The sequence below is a fragment of the Haemaphysalis longicornis genome, unplaced genomic scaffold (genome assembly GCF_048455015.1).
Source record: "Haemaphysalis longicornis isolate Haplotype H1 unplaced genomic scaffold, Haemaphysalis longicornis Haplotype H1 scaffold_7, whole genome shotgun sequence".
In the NCBI taxonomy this organism is placed as follows: domain Eukaryota; kingdom Metazoa; phylum Arthropoda; class Arachnida; order Ixodida; family Ixodidae; genus Haemaphysalis; species Haemaphysalis longicornis.
The window spans coordinates 132,437,409-132,461,033 of record NW_027526422.1 but is presented as its reverse complement, the minus strand read 5'-3'; the positions used below and the strand labels follow the sequence as shown (position 1 = coordinate 132,461,033).

Below are 23,625 nucleotides of genomic sequence, written 5' to 3'. Positions count from 1 at the left end.
AATGCATCTAACCTTTGCCCAAAACTGCGTATGCTGACCAAGAGTTATGTTAGCTAAGATGTGTAAAGCCCAACTTTTATGCAAAATTGAAAATCCGACAAAGGGAATTTTTGTCACTACTTGCCCATGTTCGTATAATTAAAAGGCAACACCTGCTGCCTACCCCAGCGAAAATTCCAATAGAAATCTGTGTTGGTCCAATAGAGATTTCGCCGAACACTGTGAAGTGGCCGACCACAAAACTAACTTCTCCGGAACGGTCATCCTCGAAAGGGAAACGAACTGGAGGAAGCGGCTTTTCCTTGAGTCGTGACCTATCCAATGCACCCCTGGGAACCTGAATCGCTCGCTTGGCACTCTCCCTCCGGTGTACACACACGGATTACGTGCCGCTGCGAAGGGCTTTGTGCGAGGCCAGTGAAAGTGAAAGACTATAAGACGCAGCTGCAGCGTGGCCCCAGTCACCCCTGAAAAAGAAGCCGAGGCGGCTTCGAAACGTCGGGTTTTGTCTATGTATTGGTTGGAGCATAATTAAATCTCAGCTCAGTAACTTCCCAACCAGACAGAAGTATGTCAAAATGTTCACCTTCAAATAGAAATAATGTATTGGTCCTATAGGTCAGGCTTTTGGTTCTGTTTCACTATCTATAGGACCAATACAAAATCTATTGGTCTGATAGAGTGACATGTGTTGGTCTAATTGAACAATTGGTATTGGTTCTATCGATCTAATAGACCAACAGCTATCAGTTGTATCAGACTAATAGACCAATAAAGGATATCTACTGGTCAAATACATTGTCCAGTGCTATTCGTTTACAGGCACTAATAAAAAGTATAGTTAGCTTTCCTTTAGCTACAAGCAACACGGTATCTGGTTAAAGGGGCCACCACTATCACACCTAGTAAGCACATCTCTCCATTGGAAAGACTGCAGCTTGTCGAAGGTCACTCCCTACATTTAGAACATGTTGGGGACTTGCATTCGTTTATGAAAACACAAGTTTATGTTTTCTCCCTTGCTTTGTCATCATGTCCCTATAATTTAATGCCACCATTTTGTACCAATTTTTCATTGAGCACTTGTACTGAGCACATAGGTGTTTCTGGCCACCCAAAGTGCGTTTTTCTTTTATTACTACTTCCACCTGCTCCATACACACGAAAGCACAGATATTCATATTGTTTGCCCTAGCGCCCAAACACAAACCCATATCTACCTATTCATATTGTAAGATATTTGATTCACAGTATTTCATTCGCTGTCAAAAATTTCACATTTGCGTGCCTCTATTTGTAACCTTAAAGGCAGTGCAGAAATTTCATCCCCTGCCCCCCCCTACCAGTTTCCAAAAGACCGATAAGAAGGGGGTATCCTAAAAGATGGCTTCGCTCACAAGATGTCGTGCTTGTGTCGGCCGAGAATGGTATTGAGGCTGGTGGCGAGTTGCTCCGGCTGGAACTGGAGGACCGGGTTGGCCGGCCGCAAGTCCACGTGTGCTGCGCTCTCCACCGCATGGACACCCGTGTCCGTGCGACTCGCGAGCACCAACGTCGGTTCACTGTTCAGTGGCCGCAGCTGGCACAGCGCTGCCTGGGCAATCAGCGATCAAGACATGTGCTTTGCAAGAAGCTCACACCCATTCGGGTGTGCTCTGAACTGTGATGTGAACCCTGCCCTTTTACAAGTACTACTGCATAAATACATTCGCATTATTGCTCCATGGGCACTAAAGATGAAAATGCAGCAATTTTTCTGAGTTTCATGCACAAAGCAGATGCTGCTGAATCTTCCCCACCCTTCCATTTCAACAGTTAGCTCAGACCCAGCTCTGTGAAGATAATGTAGTAGAGCAACTCAGATTTTCTGAGATTTGACGCTTTCAGGGTCACGGACATACATATACGTCCACTGCGAACACCTTCAAAATGGTCAATAACGTATATGTACGTCATCGCTTGTATGTTTAAAAAGCGCGCCTTTTTCGCCAACTTCTCTTGCTTGGCATGTGCTGACACACTGCGGAAATACGACAAATTATTTTCTTGCGCCGATGGCTCTTGTTTTTATTTTTATGATTTACTTCAGCGGCGTGCCGGCTATTGCTTGCGCATCTGGTAACGAGGCAGCGCGCTAGGTATCGTCCCCTGGGTGCCTCTCGCTTCTTGCGCCTGCCACAGATCAAGGGATCCTGTGAAACTAATGAGGCTCTTTTCTCCTTTTTTTTTATTTAATAGGAGTGGTGCGCCGTCTATCGCTCGCGCATCCGGCCGCGCGCCCGCACCCAGCAGCTGGTTTCGGTATCGCCCTCCGGGCACTTCCCACTTTTTGTGCCCGCGAAACTGATGTCTATCTGATTTCGATACACTCAAAAGGTGCCGGCTTGTTACTCTCTCGTTCTTATTTAGAATTTTTCTTGCGTTACTCATGAATAAACCACGTGTATGTAACAACACAAATGATTTTTTCGTCACTTTATGGTCACCCTAAAAAAATTACGATAATTTTTTCTCGAAATAGATTCATCCCAAGAATTTAAATCAGCAATAAAAAAAAAAAATCGACCCTGCTGGGGAGTCGCATTTGGCAAAAAAATGCGACCCTCAAAGGGTTAATGCCCCCAAGCGACAATACCTGGGCTATGAAGCATGCTGTAGTGGAGGTCTCCATATTAATTTTGACCCCCTTGGGGTCAAAAATCTCAACGCACGTGAAATTTCCACTTCCACCTGATAATAAGCAGCCACCGCAACCGGGATCAAACTGGCGCCCCTGGGCTCAGCAGCACAACACCTCGGCCACTGAGCCAACACGGCAAGTATAGAGCTACTCTCCAACTGCAATCTCGCATAACACACGCTTTTCTGCTGTGGCAACTACCGTATTTGCACGATTCTAACGCGCACCCTTTTGCTTTGCAAAAAGTAGCCTTAAAATTTGCGAGCGCATTACAATTGGGTTCAAAACTGAAATCGCCTTGCAATGTCCCCCACTTTAGTTTGAATGCCAGTGCCAGCCAGATTAGCAAGTTCATGAAGCACAAGGGATTTTCGCTACCGCAGTTGCATGGGCCAAACAAAATGTCTTCTGCCAGGTACGGGGTGTCATGTCTTTCTCACAATTGCGCGGTAAAATCGGCGTCAAATTATTTTTTCGAATCTTCATCAGTAAACGTACTGTATTTTTCGAATATAAGGCGAGGTTTTTTTCCAAAACCCGTAGTCTCAAAGTTCATGATACCCCGCCTTATATTTGAAGCTAAGTATATATATATATATATATAGTCGAACAAAAGAAGTTTCCAATGGTTCAGAAAAAATATCAAAAAGTAGAGTCCGACGCAAGTCTCAAAAAACAAAAACAAACATGTTTACTAACGTTTCGACTGGTGGTCCAGTCTTCATCGGAGTAACATTTACAGTACACTGCAGAACGCTTTTATAGGTTCGTGTAGAGAGAGGAGGAAGTTGCGCTACAGTGCGCCCTCTTTAAGAGAAATCATACGTCATCATCCAGCAAAACAAGAAAAAACGCAAGACATACACATGAGAGGGAATGCACTGCCCTCCCTCTTTTTTGGGAGAAAAGGTGCACTACAATGCGCCCTGTTTAGAAGTATTTATTGGCAAGTGGTACAACAAAGAGAAAAGAAAAATGCAAAGGGACGTCTAGGAAGGAGGTAAATTGGCGCCTCTCCTCATAGGAATTAACAGAAGAAGCGGGGGCGGGGAAGAGAAAGGAGTAAAGGCGGCAGAACGAGATAAGGAAGTGGGGAACGCGCGTCAGCACGCCTTCGCTTTTCGTCTTAGGAATGTGACACGTGAAGCCGGCGCTATGTGGCTAAGCCGGCGCTAAGAGGCTAATTGAGTGAACCTGGAGGGATGAAGCCGGCGCTGGTATGCCTAAAAAGAGGATTGGTCACGCAAGAAGCGAACGGAAGAAAGGCGAGTAATTATTGTGGCAAACATGTCGACGCGCCCACGCCTTCGTTCAGCCCAGAGGATGCGGTTTTGAACTTAAATATGAGATATGATTCGCGAACTTCGCGTGCGTGGTTGCTGTTGAAATTGGATTCAATTATTGTTACCTTCAAATTATTAAATGAATGACCCGGGATTCCGACGTGACGGGACAAAGGAAGGTTAGGAAGAGACTTGGCGTGTGCCCTATGATTGTTGAACCTTAATCTAAAAGCGTTCGCCGTCTGGCCAATATATTGCAGGTGGCAGGTATTGCACTCGAGCAGGTAAACTACGTTGGCGCTGTCACAGTTAAAATTTCCCTTTAGTTTTACAGAGAAGTGCGAGGCGGTGCTAGAGGCGGTTTTTGTTTTCGTCATGTGGGGGCATACCTGACAACGAGGCTTCTTGCAGGGCCCACAACCGGTCACTGGTGAATGGCTCAGCCTCGAAGATGTCAGAATGTCGCGCAGGTTTTTGTTTCGCCTATAGACAACACGTGGTGGTTCGGAAAATATAGATGCTAGTCGAGGACTTTGACTTAATATGTTGTGATGCTTTCGAAGTATGCCAGAAACATTCGGCACAGATGCGGAGTGAGTGAGAACTAGGTTACTTGAAGGGCGTCGGTCGGCTGGCTTCCTGGAGTTAAGGAGTTCATTGCGGCTCAGCGCTCCTGCTCGGCGAATGGAATCGTCAATTAATTGGAGCGGGTACTTTTGTTTGAGCAGATCGTTTTTCAGTCCCTCACAGTTGGAAAGAAAATCTGTTTCCTTGGAGCATATCCGGCGGAAGCGGTGCGCTTGACTGTAGGGTATGCCCGTTTTCCAGTGCTTAATGTGACTACTTTGAAAATGCAAATATTGATGGGAGTCCGTCGGTTTTCGGTAAAGGGTGGTCTCTAATTTGTTCTGCGAGACAGATACCGTCACATCGAGGAAGTTGATGCTGGTAGCGGAAAACTGGTGTGAGAAAGAAATGTTAGGGTGGACCGCGTTAAACTCGGCTATAAATCTTAGGAGATTGGATTCTCCGTGTGGCCAAATCAGAAAGACATCATCGATGAAGCGCTTGTAAAAAAATGGCTTCAAGTCGACGCTTGCAAGAAACTCCTCCTCGAGGACTGCCATGAAAATATTTGCATAATTTGGCCCTATCCTTGTGCCCATGGATGTACCACTGACTTGAACATAGTGTTTGCCATTGAACTCGAAATTGTTTAGCTCAAGAATCAATCTCAGTAATAAGGCCAATGTGGAATTCTCGACGGGCTTAGGCTCCCGTGATTCACTGTAAGCGTGGATCACCGCTTGTATTCCATCAGAGTGGGGAATATTGGTATATAGTGACGTGACGTCCATGGTGACAAGCAGACAGCCACTGGGAATCTCAAGGTCTAATATTTCAGAGAGAAAGTGGTTGGTATCTCGTATGTATGAAGGAAAGTTAGGGGGAATTTTGTTGATTAAGTTGTCGACATAGAGGGAAATATTTTCGGTAACCGTGCCTATGCCAGATACGATTGGGCGACCAGGGACATGTGCCTTGTGAATTTTGGGCAAAAGGTAGAACCTGCCTGGTATTGGGCTGAGTGGTATCAGAGAACGGACCGTCGTTTTGTCTATTTCTTTGGCCTCCAGTAGTGCTTCGAGGTTTTCCTTGACAATTTCTTTATATTCAAAAGTTGGATCAGATTGAAGAATTTTGTAAAAGGATGTGTCGGATAATTGTCGGTCTGCTTCTTTGATGAAATCATCTCGATTCATTATCACTATTGCTCCACCTTTATCAGCGGGCTTGATTACAATTTCGTGGCGACATGCCAACTTCTCAAGAGATTCTTTCTCTTTAATTGAAAGGTTGGGTCGAAAAGGCGTCTGCTTTTTATAGGCTTCAAGCACGTCATGTTGTACTGCTCTAATATATAGATCTAGACATTTATCGCGCTGAGTCGGTGGCGTCCAGTGCTTGGAGCTGGGTAAAGAGCCGGCATTATCCGTGTTAGGGCGCCCATGAAAGAATTCACGCAATCTCATGTTGCGAGCGAAATTGTCTAAATCTTTAAGAAGCTGGAATTCGCTGATACCTCCCGTTGCTGGACAAAAACTTAGGCCTTTGGATAGTGTGCGAACTTTGATCTCTGTCAGCACAACACTGGACAAGTTCACTAAATTACTGGTGGGGAAGTCACTCTTCTCGGTCATTTTAGAGGATGATGGCATAGGAGGGGGTAATTCAAATTGCTTCAAAGGAGGGACCATGTCGCGAGACATTTTTTTAGACTTCATCGTGGCTATTGAAGACTTTTTCTTGAGTTCAAAGACAGCTAGAGAATCAGATTCATGTTTGGTGAGAAGAGGCACCAAAGTCGATTCTTGCTCATGCACAGATTTAACTTCCGATTTGTAGTGATCTAAAACAATACTGGTTAATTCTAGAGATGCAGAAGTTAGGACATTTTTCCATCTGGCTTGGTTATGAGGGGACAATTCAGATGTAGCGGGTTCTAATTTCAACATGAGACCTTTCGGAACAGCAGATTCATTCAAATAGTGGGTGAGTGAGGTGACGTGCAATTCAAAGCGAATGCGTTTTTCTGCCAATTTTCTAGCATTTTGGAAGTTCCTAGACACGGTTAAAGGAGCAGATTTACCAGTGTCTAAGGTGGGAAGTCAATTTTGGCGGTTGCTTGTTGAGGGCTCAGCATCGCTGCTCCGAAGGTTGTAGCGGCGGGGGCTTGGCTGGGGTCTGTGCGGAGCCGACGGCTGGGGTAGACGGCCCACGGCTGGAGCCGATGGCGTGTGTCTCTGTGGAACCGATGGCGTCCTATTATGTCGGGGGGAGTCCTGGGTTGTCTGGCTCCGTGGATCAGCTGAAGCGAAGCTGCACCACGTAGTATCATCGCTGGGTCTTCGAAAACACAGGCGCCGGATATGACTGGCCATGATGGCGACTCCCTCAAAACTGACGTGAAGGCCGTCGGCAGCTAGTACCCGTGCCGCCGGGAGCCACTCCAAGCCATGGTCCAGGTAGAATGTAGTCCGGGAACGGCGGCAGAAGTTACGGAGCAGTTGATTGAAGCGGCAAGCTTCCTGATTGCAGCGGGTCACCAGGGAACGGTTTCGGCCGCCACGACGGCGATCAGTGCTCCTAGGGAGAATTAGGCTGGCGTACACGCGCGACACTTGGGGCCGCTTCCTGGTGATCGCGTCAAGCAGGGAGCGGTATTCTTCGAACACGGCCGTCGCCTTTTTTGAAGGAAGGTCCTTGGTGCCCACATTTAGAATAACAGTCTTGGCACTGTCTGGGATGGAGTCTAGAAGGTCGTGCACATCGCTGACGCATGCACCACACTGTGTCACAAAGGCAGGGGTTCCTATGCGGTTGGGATCAAAATGCTGGAAGAGGTGCTTCGTTTGCGAGTCGCCGATGATTACTGTTGAAGTCGTGGTCTTGGGGTATCTCCACACAATGCTTTTGGACGTCGTCGGTGCTGGTGCCATGGTGAGTATACGGTCGAACAAAAGAAGTTTCCAATGGTCCAGAAAAAATATCAAAAAGTAGAGTCCGACGCAAGTCTCAAAAAACAAAAACAAACATGTTTACTAACGTTTCGACTGGTGGTCCAGTCTTCATCGGAGTAACATTTACAGTACACTGCAGAACGCTTTTATAGGTTCGTGTGGTTCGGAAAATATAGATGCTAGTCGAGGACTTTGACTTAATATGTTGTTATTCTTTCGAAGTATGCCAGAAACATTCGGCACAGATGCGGAGTGAGTGAGAACTAGGTGAGAACTAGGAGAGAACTAGGAGAACTAGGAGTGAGAACTAGGAGAGTGAGAACTAGGAGAACTAAGTCAAAGTCCTCGACTAGCATCTATATTTTCCGAACCACCACGTGTTGTCTATAGGCGAAACAAAAACCTGCGCGACATTCTGACATCTTCGAGGCTGAGCCATTCACCAGTGACCGGTTGTGGGCCCTGCAAGAAGCCTCGTTGTCAGGTATGCCCCCACATGACGAAAACAAAAACCGCCTCTAGCACCGCCTCGCACTTCTCTGTAAAACTAAAGGGAAATTTTAACTGTGACAGCGCCAACGTAGTTTACCTGCTCGAGTGCAATACCTGCCACCTGCAATATATTGGCCAGACGGCGAACGCTTTTAGATTAAGGTTCAACAATCATAGGGCACACGCCAAGTCTCTTCCTAACCTTCCTTTGTCCCGTCACGTCGGAATCCCGGGTCATTCATTTAATAATTTGAAGGTAACAATAATTGAATCCAATTTCAACAGCAACCACGCACGCGAAGTTCGCGAATCATATCTCATATTTAAGTTCAAAACCGCATCCTCTGGGCTGAACGAAGGCGTGGGCGCGTCGACATGTTTGCCACAATAATTACTCGCCTTTCTTCCGTTCGCTTCTTGCGTGACCAATCCTCTTTTTAGGCATACCAGCGCCGGCTTCATCCCTCCAGGTTCACTCAATTAGCCTCTTAGCGCCGGCTTAGCCACATAGCGCCGGCTTCACGTGTCACATTCCTAAGACGAAAAGCGAAGGCGTGCTGACGCGCGTTCCCCACTTCCTTATCTCGTTCTGCCGCCTTTACTCCTTTCTCTTCCCCGCCCCCGCTTCTTCTGTTAATTCCTATGAGGAGAGGCGCCAATTTACCTCCTTCCTAGACGTCCCTTTGCATTTTTCTTTTCTCTTTGTTGTACCACTTGCCAATAAATACTTCTAAACAGGGCGCATTGTAGCGCACCTTTTCTCCCAAAAAAGAGGGAGGGCAGTGCATTCCCTCTCATGTGTATGTCTTGCGTTTTTTCTTGTTTTGCTGGATGATGACGTATGATTTCTCTTAAAGAGGGCGCACTGTAGCGCAACTTCCTCCTCTCTCTACACGAACCTATAAAAGCGTTCTGCAGTGTACTGTCAATGTTACTCCGATGAAGACTGGACCACCAGTCGAAACGTTAGTAAACATGTTTGTTTTTGTTTTTTGAGACTTGCGTCGGACTCTACTTTTTGATATATATATATATATATATATATATATATATATATATATATATATATATATATATATATATATATATATATATACACGATAGAGAAGTCAAACTGAAAAACATAACATTTATTCTAACGTTTCGACCGGGGGCCGGTCTAAAAGCGCGCCCCCGGTCGAAACGTTAGAATAAATGTTATGTTTTTCAGTTTGACTTCTCTATCGTGTGTATATATATATATATATATATACACACACACACACATTAGGGAGATTTTTTGACTCTCCAAACTGCATTTTCGCATTATAATCATGACTGCCTTATGAAGAATAAATACAGTACTTGCTTGTTAAAATTGGGGGGGCGCATTAGAATCGTGCAAATACGATATAGAAAGCAACTTGGTTTCATCCTCCCCTTTCATTGAGAGTAGGCTTGCAGTGAAGTTTAAAAATTGCTTGGGAGGTCTTCTAAAATATGTCGGTCGAGGTTAAGGTTGACAAATGTAAAAACTTCATGAGGTTGCCCAACTAAGCCTCGAACCCGCACTTCATTTGCCACCTGCCGTCTTTTGCCTTTTCTTCACACGCCCTGTATCAACACGCAAATGCACAGCAACGAACAATTTACGGGACTTTCCTCCCACACAGCTGCTCCCATGAGTGCAATTGAAAATAGCCACAACAAGGTCAAAGGAGTGAGAATGAAGGGAGGGATCCCATACGTGACAATAGGATGGCTCTCACCTCGATGGCCCCCTGAACAGTCCAGTGCTCGGTGCGAGGGCGGCTGCTCTGTCGCTGTATACCACTGCACAAAGAGGTTAAGCTCTTTCAGTATTACTGGTCGTTCAAACTGTAAACACTCTCTGCCAAAACCGTAAACAGCATCTGTAAACAGCATCTGCCAAAACCGTGCTCATGCCACTACACTCGCACGCTAACAACGACATGCTACGCGTTCAACGCTTGGGCGGCTGTTTGAAGAGCTTGTTATGAACCTTTCAGCCAATGGCATTTGTAAATAATGAGACACAATTTGAAGCCCGCGTGTGCATTTACATCTCGAGTCACCTTCCCTTGTGAATCGTGGGGTTATCAGCTTACTTTCAATTTTGGGCTTCACGGTATAAAAGAGCGCGACGAAACATTGCTGCCCCTGACGAGCACAATGATTTTGCTTCGCATTTCGTCCCCGACAAAAGTGAAGGAAAGAATGAGAAGCCAGATTGCAGCGCAACACCATGCCCCCGTTGGAAGCTTTCTTTTCAGGGCAAGAAACGGAACATTTGCGTTACCGCAGTATACGCTGTGACCAACAGGACAGCACAGCTTTCTTGGCCTTCCCACATCTGCAGAACGACATCAAGGAGCACCTGGACAACCACACAAGTGTTGGGATGCTGTGGAATGGGTCGGATGAACAACTCAAAAGCGTTGAATCAATTGTTCAATCAAAGGTGGGGGGGGGACATTGCATTGATCGAGGTGCGAGCCTGTTATAGTTTTTATTACCAGAGAAACTGTTGTTATTGGCTGTACATTTTGCGTTGAAAAAAAAAGACGTGATCACAGCCGCCGCAGCACTCGAGGGGAGTGTGTTTGCCGTAATTGTCGCAACGCATGCTCAGAACAAGAAAGACACGTCATAGCGTGCACTCCTCAATTCGTTCGTCCTCGTGTCATCGTGCGCATGCACTCGATATCATGGAAGAGCCCTTGCGCACAGCGCATGCAAAGTTCTCGACACGGGCCGACAGCCAAGGAAGAGGCCACGCTTCGAGAGGCTTAGCGTGCCAAAGAACGAGATCTAGCACCGCAACAATTTGAATAAAGAACGATACTGAAACTCAACTTTGTGTCCGTCAATGTTCACCCACAGCTTCGCCATTAAAGTCTTGCGTGTGAGCGCAAGCTTCCTTGAATTTTTTTTTTTTTTTGTATGCCGAAGTGGCACAACAGTTGTAAAGGCATAAACAATGTGCTTTTTTTTTTTTTTTTTTTGCAGGTGCAAGTGCCGTCACAGCACCGTTCTTCTCGATTTCGAGGGGCATGGGTGCCTGTGCTGATGTCTATAGGGCGATGCCGTGACGCCACTTTCACCCGGAGGCTTCATTATAGAGTACGTGGTTTTACGAACTGCGGTCCTGCAGGTGGCGTCTTTTTGAACTTCAGGCGAGGGGATACCCACGAGCGACAACATGCACCAGTAACATGGACTGATTATTTTAATGGTGCAATTTGCAAAATGTGAACAGCAGTACTGATGCTGCTACCTATCCAAGCAATCTCTTTCTTTATCCATCATTCTCACTTTCGCATTTAGGAAGTACTGACACAGCCGTTTTTCTGGGCCATAAGCTTGGCACCCAATGTGATCACTTTCTGTAGTCTAAAAAAAAAGAAAGAGAGAGAGACAGAGGACCGTTAGGCCCCTTTCTCTTATGTCGTACCTGATTTGAAGAAAGAATTGCCCTCTAATCCTCTATTGTTAGATCTGCTTTGAAAAAAAAATTGAACTGTGAATCCCCTCTAACATTGTAGTCTTGAAAACTAACTCTACTGTGGTGCACATTCTGAAGGACAGTTTAATAAATCCCATGCAAAGAAACCTACATAAGCAGTGTAGGTGAAGTTGCTATTTAATTATAATACAGTGAACTCCCGTTAGGACTAACTCAAAGGGACTGTGAAAATGTGTTCGTATTATCAGAAATTTGGATTTAACGAATGTTTTTTGCATTGTGCGCGTTACAAAGAGCAAAAGTCTTGTTCATCTTAACCATGGAATTCATCTTAATCGAGTTTGTCTTAACAAGAGCCTACTGCAATAATAATGAAGCTAGTACCTCCACTCTCCCATGTGCTGCTTGCAGTGTGCAGGCACCTTTCCTGCACTCGCCAAGCTCGTGATTTTGCCTAAGTTGAGCCCAAATACATGTAGGCTCTCTGCAGAAGGTACCGGTACTTGGCGTACCAGCAGTTTGTGCAGTGGCTGTGGGGGTGGGTTGGGGAAGGTAACTGCTTTGCCTTGCCCACGTGCGTAGTGGCAAAGATCAGGCACACCTTCCCCATGGAAATGGCCACCCGATTCAACTATCCAGAATACAGGCAGATAGGAAAATGTTTCCTATATTTCAAGAGGAAAAGAAAGTTTGAGAGTGTGTGTGTGCAACCTCTTTTCACAGCTCTACAGAATTCGATCGTGCATCTGGTAGATTGTTCAAGAAGACGTGTTGCTTTGTTGTGTTCTTTATTACACGAAACTCGAGAAACAATGACGTATTCAAATAACCACACACATATTTGCTGATGCATGTACGCACACATGTACATGTTAACATTTACGAAGTCGGTACAGTCAAACTCCGCTACAACGAAATTCACGGGGATCGCGAAAAATTTTGTTGTAGCGAGAATTTCGTTGTCGTGGAAAAATCAGTAAATAAAGAAAACAGGGCAGGCGTCTAACTGGCGTCGTGAAATCTCCCACCTACCTTTTCGCCCCAATGTTGCCAACTTGCTTGGAGCTCGCTCCGCCAAAAATCGCACCCTTTTTATAGCACGGAGTTTATATCGTAATTTGCGGTCACAACGCGTCTCGCGGCGCTTAGACCAGCGTTGTAATATGCGCTTCGTACTCGTGGAGATCCGCGCAAAAGCAGGCGTCGTGAAATCACAGCGCAGAGTTTATATTTTAATTTGCGGTCACGGATATGCACAGGATATGCACGACACTCTGGGAGCATTTTATTTCCAAAACTTGAAAAAATCGCTGATTTTTTACTGTTTGCGCTTTCGCACGAGCAACGGGAGAATGCGCTGCTCACAGTCTGCGAGGAGCTGCATGGCGATATCATCGTCATGGGCGCCAAGGAAACTACGTAAAACGTCCAAGGAGTCCATGACCTGCGACGCGGTCACTGACGTCGGTACCGTCGGAACACCATGCCGGAACACTTGTGTCCCGGGAAAATTTCGTTGAACCGGGAGAACAATAAAAAAAGTGGTTCGTTGTGGAGGGAGTTTTAATACATTGGGGCCTATGGGATGCGGGCAGGGAATCGAAAAACCTTCGTTGAAGCGGGAATTTCGTTGTAGCGGAGTTCGTTGTAGCGGAGTTTGACTGTACATTACAATACGTACTTAGTTAACTGAAAAATGAAAAAAGCCTACCAAAGCCTTACGGCGGCATAACTATTTTATAATATGAACTACTACAACGTCCATCTGGTATCAAAAATATGGCACGTTCGGGCACTCATCTGCATCAGCACGGTGATTTGCTAAATCAGACCTGTGCCCTGACAGCTGCTAATCGCTGTGACGCACGTCCCAAAGTAGGTGAACCGAACGTCACAAATGCCAGCACACAGAGCGTAGATACAGAGCAGCACGAGGCAACAACTTTCGAAGACAATACACTTGAGACAATACACTTGAAGAGGGACATCTTCGACAAGCTTGATGCTCCTGCAAACAGCAGTGGTTTGTCTTGAGCTAAGATAGCGTCATCACAATAATAATTCAACGCACAAGGAGATACGTTACCCTTCAAAGCTGTCGTCCAGTGTCAGCACAGACTCCTCTTGGTAGCTGCTGTTTCGTGCCGTCTGGAACACTCGGCACTCGTCACCCATCTTGGGATAGTTCGGAAAGGAGCACAGGAGAAGGCGTATGTCGTCCTGAAGCCTGTTTAGATCGCCACATTTGCTTCCTGTTTGACAAGTGGCATGCTGCACTGGCGAAACTTCCGGGGATGGCAGTAGTGGAGTAGATGGTAGATGTGGTGGGGCATCTTCCAACAGCAGTCGTTTACCAACCCTTAAAGGGACACTGAAGTGATTTGTGAACATTGCGGGATTGCTAGCGCAAATTGTAGTCGGGAGTCTCTAGGTCGTGTTTCGACCACTCTGCCTGCATTTAGGCAACTTTATTTAGAAGAAAATGAAAAATCAATTCGAACGTGTTGTCCTCCTCTCTTTCTATCCTCCTTTCCGATTTCCTATGATGTTTCCTGTGACACTTACTCAAGCACACTTGGCTTGACTGCTCTACTGCACAACTTGCCGAGCCCTCTGACAGAGTCAGTCGGCCGGCCTCCGGCGGGTCATCGCAATTCGTTCGCTCAGTTGAAACTAAGCCACGACACGATTTGCGCCTAAAAAAAATGTGCCTTTAATTTGTTAGTTTCAGACTGTATCAAGCTTAGTAAAGTCTTTCAAGTCCAAGTATCTCCACGGAAGCATGCAAACGCTAGTAGAAAATCTAAGGTCAATTAAAGGCAGGAGAAGAGTCAGCGAAGTTAATATAGGTACTAAGGATTTAAAATAAACTTGTAAAGAGTAAAACCTAGGTGTGGGAAACACTTTTTGCGCTGGGTGAACTAGCACAGCAGTCAGCAGCACGACCACACATTTGCGATTGATTTTCAGCCTGAGGATAGCAGTCGCTGGAGGTAAGATGTTCGGGTAAATTTGGGGGACGCTTACTGCACAAGCGTTAGTCACGAAATAGTCATCTAAGCTGCTGGAAACGCCGAAGCTAAAAAAAATAAGCAGGCTATACGATACATACTTTATAATTTCACCCCCGTCACGACCGAGTGGTCTGAAGCACTGGCTGCATCTGTTGTACTTAGGTAATATTTTTCATACTGAATTCACCAGTTTTGCGCTGTAACATTCACTGCTCCACGAGCGAGTTGGCAGACTGCTTGCAGACTGACACTGACGTGCTGGTTAGTTCTCGATGGCACAGTGTTGAAAGAAGCACTAACTCTTGCGGGCACAGTGCCAAATCAGCTGACTATCAGTGTGATGCGAACATGCCTCTTATGACACAGGGACGAGCCAGGCAAGCTCCATAGGTGTGAGCGAAGTGTCTCGAAGCTGAGCATCTCCGACGATGCAGAGACCATTCAGCCACAAGCGCAGCGTAGTAAGCCTCGGCTAGTGAACGTAACAATTATAAGAGTTGCTGGCAGGCTTATCTGGCCCATTCTGCGGTCGACAACATGGCAGAAGTGCGGCATGCCAATTCCTGATATTGAGAATGCCCAAACAATAATAACGACGGATGCCAGACTTGTTGCTGTGCAAAACCAAAACCAAAACTAGGTAGCTTGATTTTTAATTTTGGACACCCTCCAATCCCATAGCAACTCGAATACATGTCACTGCTGTTAGTTGCTGCAGCCGCCCCAAATGCCGCATGGTATTTTTCCTCCATCAGAATTCGTAAATTAAATACTGCTTTATCGATTGGATAAATGAAGAAATGTGTGTTTACTTGAGCCAGTCTATGCAGCGCAAACAAAAAGAGAAGTTTGACAAATCCACTTCAGTGTTCCTTTAACGGTTGTTGATTAAAGGTGCAGGTTACCCATGCACACCTTCACCGACTTCGACTTCACATGTTTAGGTAGGTTCGCCTGCGTACCTGTATGGAAAGGTCACAACACCACATCAAAATGCTTGCCCAAGCCTAGAAATAAAAAGCAAAAGGGGACTGCTTTGCCATACAATTAGAAAAGAACAGAATTCTGTTGCACAAGGCCAGAGTGGCATAAGTAGAACCACAACTACTGCCTCACACAGTGCTGAAAAGTGCAAGGGACGGCAAGAACAGGACAGCCCAATGACATAGTCCGAATGGTAAAAGCAGAAAAGGTGGCCAATCCCGTTTAAAACAGCATGTAAAAAATTCTGAACCACAAATGCGTCCCAGTAAGTGGGTTTATTAGCATGAATTTCATGCAAGTAAAAGAACACAGCAAGGTTTATACAGTTTGGGGTAGAGGGCTGAAGTTGTGAGGATACAACTTGTAATGTTATTGGACAGGGGCTAAGCCAGAGGCTTCACTGCGCCTGTGATTGGGCTGCTGCTCTATGGTATGCAAATCATGCCCACATGAAAGCATTAGCTCTTCATGTATACTGCACTTATGAGAACGCAGTGGTACAACACCTCTGTCATGCTGATGCCTTTTGAGGTTCAGTGCAGGTTCACCGGTGCAATGGGAATGAAGTTAACAAAACACAAGCTTTTCATTAAGTGGCCTTTGGGAGTGTAAAATCGCAGTCACCGGCGAAGTCAAAATAGAAGGTTTGACGTTTCAGAGCCCATACGAGTTCCTTGTTCGCGACTTGCTCAGTGACTGTAAATTTACACTCCCAAATATTCCCCCTGACCAGACAAAGATTCGCCGAACAGTTCTCTACGTTAAGTCACGTTATAACGTTATTTTTTACAGGCCATGTTTATGCTCATAAACAGCAAATACAGCTATACTGTTGTCGTAAAAAGTGTACCTCAGTTTTTAAATGTACAGAAAATTACCATACTTTCGCACATATTACCCGCACCGAAAATGTGAAAGCGCCATCATGTGGTACTTTTCATAATTCCCGGGGTTTCTTTATCAGTCAGAATAAATGACTACGCAATTTGTTTATCACTGAAATACCGCCGTTAGATGCCCCTCGTGGGTATCTACAAGTGCCTCATTGATACTTTAGTGATTGGGACAGTACCTCTCGATTTATATAATTAGTTGCAATTAATTAATTAAACCTCATTAACGAAAGAATTACTGGCCACTACTACACTGCACTGGAAACATTAAACATTATGCACCAGGTTTTCTTTGAGTAACGCAATTGCTCTTTTTCCAAATCTTGGTGCGTGATAGCTGGGACACCCTGCATAGACTAGAACGTAACGTGCAGAAAATGCAGCAGCGCGCTTGCTCGAGCGTCATGAGTGCATGATCTCACCTATGCTCCTTAGATCTGGGAAGGCTTGCACTGCAATGCTACGACTGGAGACAGCCGCTGTCTTTCCCGGCATTGGCACCGCATCTTGTTCGGGTTGTGAAGCTCTGCCACAACGTTGTTCTTGCCTCCGTGCCTGAAGGATGGAATGGTCAACAAAAGTTCATGGCACTGCATCAACAATTCAAGTTGGCTGAAAAACGAGATTTGCACATTACACTAGCCAATGTATTATAACATAAAATGTTCTGCATTTTTATGGCGCATACGTAAGCCATAGTAGCTGTTATGTGCTGTACCGAAGTTCACAACTGTCAGTGCTTCCTTCTGCGTGATGTTTGTTGCCTGTGCTTAGCTAAATTACTAGATGTGATATGTGAAAAACCCCACTGATGAAAATTTTATGTCACTGAAAATAATGCACTTACAATTGTCCACATGTTGAATAATGACCCACTCTCTGAAGACCCTGTGGGTTGGAATCCCAGACAACCGAATTCTTTAATTTTATTCTCCTTGCACTACCAGTCATTCTTTAAAGGAGCCATGAAGACAAAATACAAGTTGGGTTTATTAGAAAGACTGCTTAGTCCCGACAACAATGATACCAATATCATCGTAATCTTCGAACAAATAACGGAGATATTGAAGAAAACGCGTGAAACAGTCGCGACCCCCTAGCCAATTTCCCGCAACTTTTCTATGACGTCACGGAACCTTGTTTGTGTGATTGACGGCCGCCTAACTCACCTGTCGCGACAACACATCACTGGACGTTTGTAATGGGACCTCTAGTTCCATTTGACCGCATCACTTGAATGCTAACGTGCAGTTAATGCACTGAAAATTATGTTTTATTGTTGGCCCGTATGACGTCATTCTTGCTCATAACACGTCACTGTGGCACAAAATTTGAAAGTTTTTAAATACTTCTTGCTTTTTTTTCCATTAAAAAAACATATTTTGTGGCTGTAATGGAGCTGAGTGAGATACTGAATCCTAGTTCTTTCAAATTAAACGAAGTTGTATTTTCTCTTCATGGCTCCTTTAAAGGGACACTAAAGTGATTTGTAAACATTGCTGGATTACTAGCGCAATTTGTAGTCTGGAGTCTCTGGGCCATGTTTCGACCACTCTCGCTGCATTTACGCGACTTTATTCACTAGAAAAATCAATCCGGAAATGCTGTCCTCCTCTCTGCATCCTCCTTGCCGATTTCCTATGACGTTTCGTATGACGTCACAAAAAGGTGGCTTGGCATGACTGCGCTTATAGTGAACTAGAATGATCTAGTGGCGCTAACGGCGAGGAAGGGGCGTGCTCTTCTGTGTAGAAAACACCAGGTGGCGCTGCTGCGCCATCTTCGAAAGGCGCCGCCGCGGCAGGCTGTCGCTGTTCCGATGTTGGGTAGTAATTAACCCTTAAAAAAAAAAATGCTACTCGCGTCTGGCATTTCCGTACCTTGCTAGGAACGTTTTGTTGCAAATCTGCCCGTTTGAGCTGTAGGGAAACGGCTATAAATCGAGTTGTTTGGTGTCGTCTGCTACCTGCGCAGACGATCGATGCGAGCGTACGCGTTCGATGTGCTGCCGGCGGACAACTGCTATGTTTAATTCTTTACGAATGGATTTACTTTTTATATTTACTGTAATAAAGTCCCGGCATGAACCTACTTGTGAATTTCACTCTACAAAAGCAAATTATATCCAGTATTCACGCGTCCAGTAGCACCCGGCTGATTTTCTCAGCAGCAAAGTTTGCAATAAACAAATTACCTTCAGAGGAAACTTTCCCCAGGCACTTAGTGCTGAAGGCAGCGTCTCCAAATGTGTCGTTTGAGATCGCAGCTTCTGTGTTAGCACGTGTAATACATCACTAAACCTCCTAGTCGTCATGGCCCCTTTGCAGGCCGAACTGCTGTCAGCTTCTTGCAGCACACTGTTCGCAACAGCTAGGGAATATATGTCACCGCTTCCGCATAACACACCACGAAAAGAATGTTTGCGACGACACTTTGTCGTCATGTGGATAGAAGAGCACAGATTTCTCGTGAAAATGTCTAGCTTTTTTTTTTTTTTTTTTCGTATCGATGTCGTATAGCGAAACGAACGTTTCGATCGTCGGCACAATTTAGCCGGCACCAGAGCTTTGAAGGAAGCTTGACTTCTTGAAGATGGCTCATTGTGAAAGCATCATTCCACAGAACTTGCGACTTCATTTGATGAGCACTGCGGAGAGAGAGCCTCGTGTTGTGGCTGGTGCACCTCATCTTTTTCGGCTCTTCAGCTTGCTTGCTGGCTGCCGAAACTGAAACTCTTGTCCGCCTTTTCCTTTGCGGCTTCCGCGTGCATGCTCCGCGCAGAATTCGAAGCACAGTCAGGCAGGATGGTAGGTACAGCACCTGGAGCCAGTGACAGCTTCCCGCGTACAAGTCGCACTTTACAGCCGTTTATTACGTGGATGTAATCACGCAATAAGCACTCGGGCTCAAAGTGGCGCTCACCAACGGCTGAAGATATGGTCAAGAGTTTGTCCAGTCTTCCCAAATTTTGTCCCCACTTTTTGCACAGTTCATCGTCCAAAGGAGCGGCGAACAAAGACGCCTTGGGAGCACCTGCAGGGTAACCACTGTGACAACCCGGAGCAAAGCAATAGGTGTCCGTCCTTCGTTTTGACATCGCGTACCCGGCCTGGCCAACCTCTATTCGACAGCACTCGCAATAACTATATTCCTGACGATTGTATACCTCTTGCTTCTGTGGAACATCACGGAAACGTAAAACACGCAGAAAATGAAAGGCCGGCCTCAGCCATAAACAGACGGAGAGTTTGTCCGACCGCGCGCCGCCAACGTATCGCACATCCGCTCGTATCGTCTGCGCCGCTAGCAGACGATTTGTTTGTAGCCGTTGCCCGATGGCTCAAACGGGTCTGATAAGCAACAAAACGTTCTTAGAAAAGTACAGGGACAACAAAAGTGAGCATCTTTCTTCCATAAAGGTTAATTACTGTACCACAGTAAAAAACGGCAGCGGCAATAGCTGGCGAGCGCCCCAAGGAACGGCCCGTGCAACCGCGGTACCGTTTTCGAAGAAGGCGCAGTGGCGCCCCTGGCGGCGGTAGACGCGCTTTGCTTCAGCCCGAACGCTGCAAAGCGCTCCCGTTCGCGCCACTGGATCAAGACATTCTAGTTCACTGTAACTGCGCTACTGCACGGCTCGCCGACCCTCCGATAGAGTCAGTCAGCCCAGCGTTCAGTCCGTCAGCCGCCAGCGGGTCATCGCAATTCATTCGCTCAGTTGAAACTAAGCCACGACAGCCTCGAAGAATGTGCCCTTAGTTTGTTATTTTAAACACTGCATCAGGCTCTAAGTCCAAGTCGCTCATACAAGCGCACATGCCACGCTTTGCTGATTGGTACGCTAGTAGAAAAATCTAAAGCTAATTGAAGGCTTGAGAAGAGACAGCGAAGTTAATATAGGTACTAAGGGGATAAAGTCAATCGAAAATTTTATCGTACGGCGTAAAACCAGGGTGCGAGAAGCACACTTGATAATTTGTTCCTTAGCCTGTGCACTTCAGAGCGATGGCTTTCTTTTACAGGGCGTTACATCGATAAACGGAACACTAAAATTTTTTTCCTGAGCAAACCGCTGCTCCGTTCGCGCTCAAACTTCACACGAAGGTAGAATTTTATGGTATATTTTTCTTGACACCAGGAACAACGGCGGTACTTCCCTGTTTATTCTGAAAATGGAAAAAAAAAAAGTATTTTTCGGCTATGGGAAAATGGCGGCCAGTTTTGACGCGCAAGGTGATCTTGGAATGATGGCGCCACCTGGTATATGCAAAACGAAATGCGCAATGGCGATTCACGCTTGGAAGGAGCCAAATGAGGTAGCAGACTATCATAAAACCTCTTTTGTCGATACTTTAGGATGGCCACAAATAGTTACATAAGAGCTTATAAGAACCATAGTTACATAAGCGGTTCATTGTTGTCAATACCATTCATGACATCATTCACAGCAGATGAAAAGGCAGCCTTTTCGTCTGCTGTGAAGGATCTCATGATGCCATGCCACAAGCACACACACGTACAGAATAATAAATGTAAACCGGGAACAAAGCAACAAACATGACCAAAGAATTGTGAACCTTATTTCAGAATGCGGGGTAACCTGGCACAGCAGACGACAGACGATCTGAAACCGGATAACTGGTATTGACAACGATGAACCGCGGGAATACTTTACTACGATTCGTATGAGCTCTTATGTAATTATTAGTGGCCATCATAAACCATCGATAAAAGAGGTTTTACGATCGTCTGCTACCTCATTTGCCTTCTTCCTACCATGAATCGCCATCGTCTGTTTCATTTTGCATATTCCAGGTGGCGCCATCATTCCAAGATCAGCTTGCACGTCCAAATCGGCCGTCATTTTCTCATAGGAGAAAATCGTTTTTTATTTGTTTTCAGAATAAACAGGTCAGTACCATCATTGTTCCCGATGTCAAACAATAAACCACAAGATGCGCCCTTCATGTGAACTTTGTGCGCTACCGGATTGGTGGTTCGCTCAGGAAAAAAAGTTAAAGTCTTCCGGGTAATCAACGTAACATACTGTATTTTAGTCGCTTCCTTACTTTAAACTACGACTCCGAATGCATGACAATTCTCACTGATCTAAAGACTGCTTCTACATATTTCCATGCCAGTAAGGCATACACTCGGTCTATTCCAGCAACGCCACTAAAGCGGGCAAGAAGCTGCTTCGTCCAGTCAGGGAATAGTTACATTTCAAACACACGAGACGCCGACCAGTCAAAAAAATCGTTCTTGACGTTTCGGCTTCCAGCACGAAAGCCTTGTTCACAATAGTTAGGGAATAGTTAATAGCACACGCCGACTCACCCGATCACGTGGCCGTTGCGGAGGTCGCACAATCGCTGCTGGAAAAATGCTGGGCACCGCGTCCCTATTCAAGTTGCGTTTTTTTAACTTAAATTTCAACTCGCTGCTGATCTTCGGGTCGTAGTAGAAGTCCTCCGGGAGAAAGTGGTCCGAACAAACTCGGAGAGAGCTGGTGTCCTTGTGAGAAGCGCGCAAGCGGACTGCGTTCAGCCACCGCGTCCGCTGCGGCTCGCCCTTCGGCAATGTGTGGTATGACACTGGCTCACTAGGAGCGGTGGTAAGACATTTACCCAGCCCATTTCTGCAGCCAGGAACGTGACAATAGCGACTCATGGCGATTCTGAAACTATGGCTGAAGCGCGATCGGAGATGACGTCAGGAGCAACGACCCTGTTGCACGGAACCCAAACCTAAACTAGTTAGAACAATTCTCCAGAAATGAAACACGTATGTTTATCGACATTAAAACTAGAGGGTTTTCTAAAGAAAACATAACGTTTACACACGCGCAAGTGCGTATGCGTTGCCTGATCACATCGCAACTCGAACACGCGTCACTGCTGTTAGTTGCGGCCGCCGCAGACTGCGCATGGTATTAGTTCTTTTTTTCAGGTTTACAAATCAAATACTGCGTTGTCGAACGGATGAATAATGAAAGGTGTGCTTATTTGCGCCAGCCTATGCAATGAAAATAAAAACAGAAGTTTGTAAAATTCACATCAGTGTCCCTTTAATTTTTTCATGATGGGAATGTTACTACCTAAACCCTTTCGTGTTTACCCTTCTGTCATAGCACTTCTCAAAATATCTTGGAACTGAACGCTCTGACAGCACCACATGCCATTCAAAGTCGATTGTGAGATACTCGCGAGCGACTACGCAACAATGACCAAATTAATTGACCATGAGTGGATTACACTCCCCCCAAGCCTACAGCAATGTTGTCTGAGAGGGGAACAAACCGAAGTAATGATGTCAAATTTTCTTTCTCAATCGAAAGATGGCAACGGTGTGGAACGATCACGTTTCGGGAAGTCCGAACACCGAAAAGTCAGCGCCTTGAAGCAACGGCACTGAAATTTCCTGCACAGCGAACCGTTTCTAAACTAATACATGCAGGAAAAATCTACTCTACTTGCCTGTATCTGGTGCCGAGATATGAAAACCTTAGCAGGTACCTCGAAGAGGCCATCACCACTTTTCCTGCGCCCTTCGCTGTGCAGACGACCAACGATCGAGGATACGAGACTCTAATACATAGCGGATTCGTGCTAGCACTTTCACAGCATGCCGCGTACGATGTCCCAGTAGAAACGCAAGGCCCCTGGAATCTTTTCGGTGCTCTTGTTGTTATACAGCGTAACAACGCGCGCAAACGGCGTGAAACTCGTGCCCACAAAAGAAGTTTTTTGCGTGCATGCCGGATTGGCTTTGTTGTGTACTTGGCTTAAAAGCTTTTGTAAATTGTTAATAATTAACAACTTATATTTAGAAAAACAATTTGAAACAACTTTTATTTACTTCAAACGTAAAAATTATAACAATAAAACTATTATTTTGAAAAATACAGAACAACTTTAGCTTTTGCAGCGCGAGAATAACGGCAATTAATCGGCTTTCAGGATCGTTCACAAGCCGTCCGGCCGGCCGATCACCGATCTCGCCACCGCCGCCGCGGACATGCACTACAGGAAGGTGGCGAAGGCCTCCGCGATATTTGCGCTACGTGGCGCACAGCTTGTATAATCCCGTGATCGTGCGTGCGCCGGCTATCGAGGGGCTGCCAGTCCCCTTACTGGACCAAGTCATTTCAAATTCAGGTGAGTCCTTCCGAAAAAAAAAAAAAAAAGCGGTCGACGCGTGGGGGTAGGGGCGACTGTAACTCGTAACCTCCGGGAGCCGTGGCTCGTCGCCGCGGGGACCGTCACGTCAGTCTCTCCGGGTCAAGCGACGAA

The 23,625-nt window shown here is 45.9% G+C and overlaps 1 protein-coding gene across 3 annotated transcripts in view; it reads right to left on the bottom strand.

Moving 5' to 3' along the window:
* LOC144147008 (tRNA pseudouridine synthase-like 1) overlaps nt 1-23,625 on the bottom strand; it is a 42,710-nt gene that overhangs the window by 18,859 nt on the left and 226 nt on the right. The window contains exons 1-3 of one of the 3 annotated variants that reach the window (XM_077679011.1): nt 22,810-23,115; nt 9,725-9,788; nt 1,398-1,594 (exon numbers count right to left, since the gene is read on the bottom strand). In XM_077679011.1, coding sequence (XP_077535137.1) covers nt 1,398-1,594; nt 9,725-9,788; nt 22,810-22,862 — 314 coding nt within the window. In that variant the 5' untranslated portion in view covers nt 22,863-23,115. Of the gene's footprint in view, nt 1-1,397; nt 1,595-9,724; nt 9,789-13,528; nt 15,336-22,809; nt 23,116-23,625 lie in introns of those variants that run through there. The other 2 variants (XM_077679010.1, XM_077679012.1) reach the window with 2 other exon arrangements.